We start from the raw sequence: 9,160 nt of genomic DNA, 5'->3' as shown, positions 1-9,160 counted from the left end.
TATTTGAAATAAAAACAGTTTTTTGATTGGTTTGAACAAATTATATATACCATGTTAATTTCTCAGCTTTACAGGAGGTAACATTTGCAGCGCTACTTGTCTGTCTGTTAGCAGAATTATGCAACAACTACTGAACCGATTTTCTTAAAACAGAAAAAGAAACACAAACGTTTGAAGCATGAAGTGGTGAAATATAGTGCAGATCTGGACAACAATACTGATTTTACTTGATCAAAATAAGTATTTTCGTGAGAGTGATCTTTATTCAGTTAAGCCGTTGGGTCTGGACATTTTCAGAAGTTTGACTTTCACATATGAAGAATGCAGCAGGAGATTGTCTGGGGGACAATCTCAGGACACGATGTACAAAAGCTCTTGAATCATTTTCTTTCCAATTTGACATCGGTATCCATCAACATTTTACCAGGAGGCAGCAGGAAAATGTCCTGAGCAACTGACATTCGTGTTCTCACATACAGCCCCTCCAGAAAATGTCTGGAGTTCAGTCCATGTCTGAAATCAGCTTTATATTAGGGTAACAAGTAATTATTTCAACTATATCAGAGAATGGATATTTTGCCTGTGTTTAATCTAAGATCTTTGAAGGATTTCTGTGTACAAATACGTATCTAATTTCAGTACATGTATATGTACAATATTAAAAAAGTGGCCTGTGGTGTGGTTAATGTAATTTACTAAGTGTTAAATTTTGAGAATATATTTTAATTTAAGCATTCTTCAACCTTAGCCTGCAACTTGAAATACTCCTACAATTAATATGAAAAAAACAAACAAATCCAATATCAGGTTATATGCTTTAGTGAGAAAAATCTGCAGCACTAAATGCACGTTTGAGACAGATGTCTATGTCAGATGTATTTACTTGTAGTACAGTTGTAAGTTTAACAATTCAGGAGCGTAGACTGTGTGAGAGAGACTCAGTCCATCAAATATTAAAAACAAATATCAGATCAAAAAAGTAAAGGCCATGAATATGTAAAATACATCGTCCCCCGTCTTCCACCATATTTTCATATTCTCTCTGTTTTACTTGGTTCATTTACTTCTGAAATTATGAAGATTATTTACATATCTTCATCAGTCAGTGTTCAGCTGCTGAAGCAACATTTGCCCACTAGGTGGCAGCATGTTCCATGACAATTACTGTTATTTGTGCGTGCGTGTTGAATATTGCATTAAGGCTGTTGTCTAACTATACCATCAGTACAAGTGAAAACAGGAAAAAAAAGGTGTGTGTGTGTGTGTGTGGGGGTGGGGTACATTACCTAATGTGTTTGTCTCTCTCAACAGTGTCTTCCAATTCACAGAATTTGTAATAATGGAGTTCTGAGTAAACTTCTTATGAATTAAGAACAGAGTTGTTTACAGGAAGGCTGAGTTCATTGTGCCACTATTGTTTCTTTGTGTTAATGAGTTTTAGAACAGAAGTTTTAGGCTTGCCTTTTAAAGCAGTAGTATTTTACATTTTCAGCCAACACAGGCTGATCTCACTGGAACCTCAGTGTGTGTTGTGTGGATGTTTGTTTTGTTCACATACCAGGAACATAGCCTGAGCAGAATGGAGTGTAATGTTCACTGACTTTGCAGTCAGGTGTTTTCTTCCAAGTTTCAATATAACAAAACTGAACGACCTGATTACATTTTATGGTCATGTAAATACACTTAAATTGTGATTATTTGTATTTTAGATTCTCCTTAAGCACTGTAATGTTCTCCAGCCGTACAATGAGACAGGCCTTAGTGAAATAGTAATATCAGGGACACAGTTCCTGCTCAAAACAGAGTGCCCAAGCCAGGGCAAGCAAATCGGACAGGAAACCATCCCTGTAAACACTCTTCAGTTTGTTTTGTGTCTACCAGAACATTTCAGATCTAAACACCACAGACACAATAGGGCTCTGTTCCAGCAATACTTGACCCATGAAGGGTGACGCCCAGAGCCCCCTCCAAAACCTCTTAAAAGGGTTAGGGTAAGGTTTTTAAAGAAGCAGCGTGTGTGGGAGTGGCTGGTTCACCTGTGAGTTGCTCAAATGAGGCCATCTCAAAGCCACATGGACACTTTCTACAGTTTCTGAGTTGAGAAATAAACCGTATCCAGCTAAAATCCAGCTTCAAAAAACAGTTTCTATAATTATCAACCCTCTTATGTCCTAATGAACATAGTTGAAAATGGTATCTGTGATTATCCATATTGTTATGCCTCCGTGCCGGCGACAGCCAGAGGCAGACATGTTTTGGGGTTGTCCGTCAATCCCATCCCGATGAAGTGATTATGTTTCGGTAGTCAAAGTTAAAAGTATGTATGGTTGGGGGAGGCATACAACTGCAGTCCAGTAATTCTCGTAGTTAATTAGAGCATTGTCACTGGGAAGGCATTTCCCTGTTGAGTTTTCCACATGTCGTTTTTCAGTGGTTTGAGCAACACAAACACAATGAACCTTCATTTTAACTTGAAGAACTATCACTAAACCTCAGCGCACCTAGAAATCGAATATCAAGTCAGATAACTGATGGTAACTGGGATTAGCTCCAGCCCGACTGTGACCTTTACAGAATAAGAGGTAAAGATTGTGAATCGATAAATCGTCTGTTTCAGTATTTGTGTTTTCAGTAAAATCTATATTTCATATATATATGTGTGTGTGTGTGTGTGTGTGTTTTCCAAATCTGTTTGAAGATTCTGTTGCGTGTTTTATATATATTAAATGCAACACTCAGGGAAACACGCTAAATTTCTTTGTACAGCAATAATATTTGTATTGCTTCAAAACATAAATTGATAAAATAAGAGCATTAGAATTTTTCAACAAGCCTTCCTTACTGATTTCAGTTTGCTTGTGTTTGCTATGTTGGCAACATCCCACGAGTAGATCCAAAATACAAATATAGCTAATGAACAAAAAACCTTCCCTTACCCTTTTTATAGATATGAAGATATAAACAACCCACTTCAATCTCAATTAAATCAACACGGTGGCTGTTTATGTCTCCTATTTGTCTCTGATATCCGGCGTTTGTTGGCGCCTTTTATCTGGAATCTCATCCTAAAAGTTGCTGCGTGTTTGGCCGTCAACAGTTCCTCTATGAATTACTGCTTCCTGTCAAGATGAGGGCTGGCACGTCAACGACGCCTGGCAGGAAAAAGTTGCGACTGTAACTGTCAAACTCTTGAATTTCACTTTATATTGTGTGTGTGTATGTGTGTGTCCTCTGAGACAGAGGGCAACTTACCCACGTCATCATGTTGGACTGAGACTTGCCGCATCAAAGGGCCACTGGATGAGAACGTCAGGAGAACAAAATGAGCCATTGTCCTCCTGGCCCGCTGTGCACCGGAAAACACTGTCCATGATCCCATAAAAAATGTTTTTGGCACGTTAATGGAGATGTTCCGCACAGCTCTTCTAGTTGGCTCTTCGTGGAACTGTGGGCACAAAGGAAAAGGAAGGTGTTCCAATATGCACCTGTGTTGTAAAGCTTGATAACAGTTTTTGAAATGAAAATGAAATTAGACTTTATGGTAGGGAAATAATAAAAATCTAAATGGCTGTTTTTTTTTGCTTTTACAAGGCGCATGACTTTTCTAATACCAACAGTGAAATGTCTTAATGTTTCGAGCACAAACCCGGCCTGAAATATATGTTTGTTATGGGGACTGATTGGGACAAAGAGCAAGTCCCCATACATCTTAAGGTGAAGAACTGTTTAATGTTTGGGTTAGTGTGAGTTAAAGTATTGGTTATAGTTACAGTTTTTAATAAAATGAATGTATGTTAATTTAATGTAATGGAAACCCAACTGAGCATGTGATGTGAGAGACAAAAAGGAGAGAGAAAACGTGTGTGTGTGTGTGTGTGGGTGTGGGGGGACAGACGATGAAGGGAGGAGACTGAGGCTCGGTCAACTGGTGTGAGGCATGGAGAGTTTATAAATCCTCACCCATGTTTACACCTTGGTCACAATCTGATCGATTCTCATGCTGTCAACACTGCAGAGAGGAAAGGTGTAGCCCCCATCGTGTTGGGTTTTATGTAGAGGAAGGAGCACAAGCTTCTGTTCATTTGGAGGGCTGAGCAGGAACGTGTCCATCCTCTGATATAGTGATGGACCTCATTTAAACTTACAGCTGCTCATTGTAATCCTCAAGCCTCGGACTGTACGAGACTATTTCTTCATCACCCTGCTTGGCCTTCAGCAACCATGTACAGCAGCGGCTACTCCCAGGTGTCCAAGCGCAGTCCAGGAGCCCAAAAGAGGATGCAGTACCGCTCGAAGGGCAAGAGCTGTGGCTACTACATGCGCATTGTCTTCTTCTTCTCTTCGCTCATTCAGTCCCTGATCATAGTCAGCCTGGTGCTCTTTCTGGTCTACGGTAAGACGCAGGACTCGGCGTCCACCGAGCGCATTCATGACCTGGAGGAGAGCTTCAGCCGACTCTCCATAGAGAACGTCGCCCTCAGGCAACAGAGGAAGAACCTGACCAACCTACTCAACACAACCCTGACTCTCAAGGCTCGTAACGACTGGGACCTGGAAAAGTTCCGCCACTACACCAACATCTCATCATTCATGATCGTAGACTTTGACAGGAAACTGGTGAGAAACTAAATCAAGCTTTTTTCTTTTCATTGTATATCTAATATGCAAGTTCCTGTCTTGTGTAATTGTATTCCCTTTATCATTATCCAACCACTATAGAAATTCAGATGTGATTATATCCGAGTCAGCCTGGTTTACTAATTGTTATTTGCTTTCAAATACATCTTTGATTATATTTGATATGAGTTAAAGAGCCACTCAAAACATATTTGTAAGACAAGACAGTGTTAAACTTTGAAAAAAGTTCAATGTTTGTTCACATTTCCCAACTTGTCTAGAACAAATTACTCAAACACTAATGACTTTTCTTTTATTAATATGAACAGCAACAGTGCAAACACGAGTTGTTCATGTGCAGCGCCTCTCCCCGTTTTCCTTGTGACTGCTCAGCAAGAAGTAAGTGTGATATTCCAAACCCCAAAATATTAAAGCAACAAATAAATGATTTGACTTTGTCTCACTTGTTTTGTCTTTCCTGTAAAAAATTTGAATACACCTTTTTTTTTTTTTAAATCAGCTTCAGATAACTGTAACTGTGGCTTGCTGGCTGAGCGGCTGAAAGCTCGGCTTGAGCTAGTGGAGTCCAACTTCACCCAAGCGACAAAGAGGATGAGGATAGAAATGGAACAGACCGCCAAAGAGAGGGACTACATTAACCTGGAGGCCATCCGTCTGAGGAGGGAAAAATCCATTCAGGAAAAAGAGTTGCTGTTCAACAAAGAAAGATGTAAAGATGACTTCTTCCAGTCCTTGAGTGGCGTCTCCAACGTCTCCAAGGCTTTCCTCATGAAGATTGAATCCCTCTTCCCCACACACCTTGCCTTCCAGCTCACCTGCTCGAAACAGAGGGAATACCTGGAGCAGATCCACACCAACTGCTCCAGCCTGTCCAGAGAAGTGGAGGACAAGTTCCAGCATTACTTGAACAGTGTGGGAGACCAGGTGTCGGACATCCATGCCGAGAACAGCCGCCTGAAGGCAGAGAACTGGCGCCTGTCCAGTGACTACCGCTCGTGCACCCAGAACCGCACGGGCCTGATCAAGGAGCACAGAGAGAAGTTAGACAGGCTTCAGCAGAAACACGATCAGGATAAGGAGAGACTCCTGATGGATAAGATGAGGTTAAATGGAGAAATAGAAGTCCTGGTAAACAATGTCAAATTCAAAATTAAGGAAGTGGATCACCTCACACAGCAAATCAGACATCTCAACATGTCCTGCATGTCTAAGGTAAGAAAAAACCCAGCCATGACTAATGACATGAACATGTTTAAGCTCTTCAGGGAGTAAGGAGCATCATGACCTTTAGGGACCCTACAGCTGGGCTTTCTGAGCTCTTTAACATTCTTTAGTCATATCTTTAAGTAATATTCACATTTTCACTAACAACAAGCTTTAGGCTGCTGCAGCAGATATTGCATGCTGGTGGAAATTCTCTAATAACCCACCCTGTTATGTGTAATTATCTTCTTACATTTGGGTTGAAATATTGTCATTTTGTGTGCAATGTTTAGCTTGCAGGGTCAAAATGTGAATGTTTAACACCTATAGAAATACGTAAATACAAACAAAGCCCATATCAAACTTATGCTCTCAAGATCACACATAACAGATCAAAACAGCCTGACAGATTATTGGAAATGATCCAGATCCAAGTGCAGAGGAGGAGGCGGAGGAGGGAGCATGTCTGCCTGTAGAGAACAAGAGGAGAGCAGGGTCTGTTGTTATGTTTAGTGTCAGTTGCTGTGTTAAAGGAATTATTAAGAGTCTAGATTTGAAGCCCTATGATGTTTCTTTTAGGAATCGGGTTTACATGATAAAACTGACTCAATATACTAATTTATGTGTCAATTCAAAACATGTTGCCTAGTGAGATGTTATGTCCATGGATTTGTTTGTTTTTCCTATATTAACATTGCTCTCATTTAATTTCAGCCAGGGTTTGCCGCTGGGTCGAACTCTCGGCCAAGCACATCAAGTCAGTCTGTGTGGAGCACGTTGGGTGGTGGTGGATCCAGCTCTGCTAGCGGGGCTCAGCTTAGTAGGACAGGGTCAGGGGGGTTGGGTTCAAGCCATGGCTCTTTTGGATCATCGTTCAACAAGCCAGGATCTACTGGGACGGGCTCCGCAAGCTCATCTTTCTTGTCACCTGGGTCGAGTTCAAGCCTTGGCTCTTCTGGATCATTGATCAATAAGCCAGGATCAACTGGTACTGGCTCTTCAAGCTTATCACACTCATCATCTGGGTCAAGTTCAAGCCTTGGCTCCACCGGGTCAGGCCTCAGTAAGTATGGATCAGCTGGGAGGAGCTCTTCAAGCTCATCACTGTTTTCATCTGGGTCTAGTTCAAGCCTTGGCTCCTCTGGATCCTTGTTAAATAAGCCAGTATCAACTGGCACTGGCTCTTCAAGCTCATCACACTCATTATTTGGGTCGAGTTCAAGCCTTGGCTCCTCTGGATCCTTGTTAAATAAGCCAGTATCAACTGGCACTGGCTCTTCAAGCTCATCACACTCATTATTTGGGTCGAGTTCAAGCCTTGGCTCCTCTGGATCCTTGTTAAATAAGCTAGGATCAACTGGCACTGGCTCTTCAAGCTCATCACATTCATCATCTGGGTCTAGTTCAAGCCTTGGCTCCACAGGACTCAATAAGCCAGGATCAACTGGGGGAGCTTCATCAACCTTAGGATCATCAGGCTCAAGTTCAAGTCTTAGCTTAAGTGGGATCGGCTCAAATAAGCAAACTTCAAGTGTGAGGAGCTCCTCAGGCATTGGGTCGTCCTCTGGGTCAACTGGGTCAAGTTCAAGTCTTAGCTCAAGTGGGATCGGCTCAAATAAGCCAACATCAAGTGTGAAGAGCCCCTCAGTCATTGGGTCATCCTCTGGGTCAACTGGATCAACAAGCAAAACTGCGCCAAATTCATTTTCCTGGTTTGGGTTTGGGAATAATAACGGACAAAGTAAAACCGGAAGTGCAACAGGGAAAGGAACGACAAGTGGGAACAGTAATGGTGGAACTGGCTCCACTCTTGGTGCAGGACGGTCAAGTGGACTGGGAGGTGGCTCAGGTAAGAATTAAAAAATGTAGTAGCTGGAGTGGGATTATCTATAGTTTTCAGTTTCAGTTAAGTCCCATTCAATCACATTCTTTTAATTATAGGTTTGGTTTACCCAGATTAAAAAACTAGTTGCTCACATACCTCAGGTGGAATCCAGTGAATCCATTTCAGTATTTTGGCTCACAAATAAAACATTCACAATAAATGTATTAGTTATTAATAATAATTTAATTAATCAAACTGTGAAGCAATAGCTCTGATGTGTGATGTCTGTAGATCTACGGAAGTATGTATGAACTAATCCCTGTCCTTACTTACTTATTTTACAGTTAATGTCGCTCAGCACCTTCAAGATCTGCAGCGCCTCATCAACCCCTCTGGTCAAGAGTGAGTATGAAGTATTCTTAGCTCTTTTATTTCAGTCAGAGCATGCTCAGTGCTGATATTTTATATTTTGTTTGTCTAAAAACGCCCTCTTTATGGCTCTCATCCCACACAATGGACATATGGAGCGTCACACTAATTTGTATAATAAGTGTCTGGTCTGGTCATTTCATGGGATTTGTTACAAACGACAAGAAACACATAGAGAATCACCAAATCCTTAGAGCTGACCCTAACCAAAGAGCTGTGATTCTTTCACGTTTTGCAGCATTACAGGAAGAAAAAAAAGTAATAATTGTCCATTTTCTTTCTTTGTTTCTATCTTTTTTTCTGTCTCCAGGGAGAAACAGGATCTCTCCAGGATGTTGGGTTAAAACATCTTCTCTTGATGAGCCAAACAAAACCAAATCAAGAGGTGTATACTCCATTCTATTACACACAGCATATCATGTTCATACATTGGATATTAAGTAAATGTACCATATAATATACAGTTTATGACTGTTTATACTTCAATATTCATTTATTAAAGTAAAACGTTTTAAATAACTTTTCCACTTTTGAATGTAAAATGTGAACGTTGTGTCTTAATGATTTGTATCTACACGGTAAGCAACTTTATAAAGAATGATTAGTATTTTTACAATGTAAATATATGAAAATAAAATCTTTGTTTTGATGTAAGCACATCAGCTGAGCCTGTCTCTTCTTTGAAAAACAAAGCTATTCAAGATATTACCCTATTCAGATCCGGAAATGACTGTTTGTCCCTATGTGCGTCACCTATTGTGTGGCTAATTGTCCACAAATGACTTTACCGACCCCTCCTGTAATGTCTCCACCGAGATTTGCTGGCACCGCCATTTAATCCATCCACCATGTTTATGTTTACCTGCCAACCTGTCAACAGGCCGGCAGAGGCAGATGGGCGGAACCTTTGGAAATGCTCCTGTATACATGCTGCTAGAACAATGTTGCATCACTTAACCGTGGAGAACACGGATATCCATTGCCTAAATTAAAACTTCATACATCTTAGGAAAAACACATGAAGGGGTGGGGGGGATATGGATCTTGTATTGTGTCTGATGACAG

At 40.8% G+C, this 9,160-nt stretch overlaps 1 protein-coding gene across 1 annotated transcript; it reads left to right on the top strand.

Moving 5' to 3' along the window:
• Window positions 1–3,964: 3,964 nt before the first annotated feature.
• Window positions 3,965–8,754, top strand: plvapa (plasmalemma vesicle associated protein a). Its single transcript, XM_047342046.1, has 6 exons — window positions 3,965–4,617; window positions 4,947–5,016; window positions 5,138–5,850; window positions 6,556–7,690; window positions 8,011–8,068; window positions 8,406–8,754. Exons 1-6 carry the CDS (start codon window positions 4,222–4,224, stop codon window positions 8,437–8,439), a joined length of 2,406 nt encoding a protein of 801 aa, XP_047198002.1. The 5' UTR covers window positions 3,965–4,221; the 3' UTR covers window positions 8,440–8,754.
• The last annotated feature ends 406 nt before the right edge of the window (window positions 8,755–9,160 follow it).

Source organism: Hippoglossus stenolepis, chromosome 11 (assembly GCF_022539355.2).
Source record: "Hippoglossus stenolepis isolate QCI-W04-F060 chromosome 11, HSTE1.2, whole genome shotgun sequence".
In the NCBI taxonomy this organism is placed as follows: domain Eukaryota; kingdom Metazoa; phylum Chordata; class Actinopteri; order Pleuronectiformes; family Pleuronectidae; genus Hippoglossus; species Hippoglossus stenolepis.
This window is presented reverse-complemented; position numbering and strand designations above follow the sequence as displayed.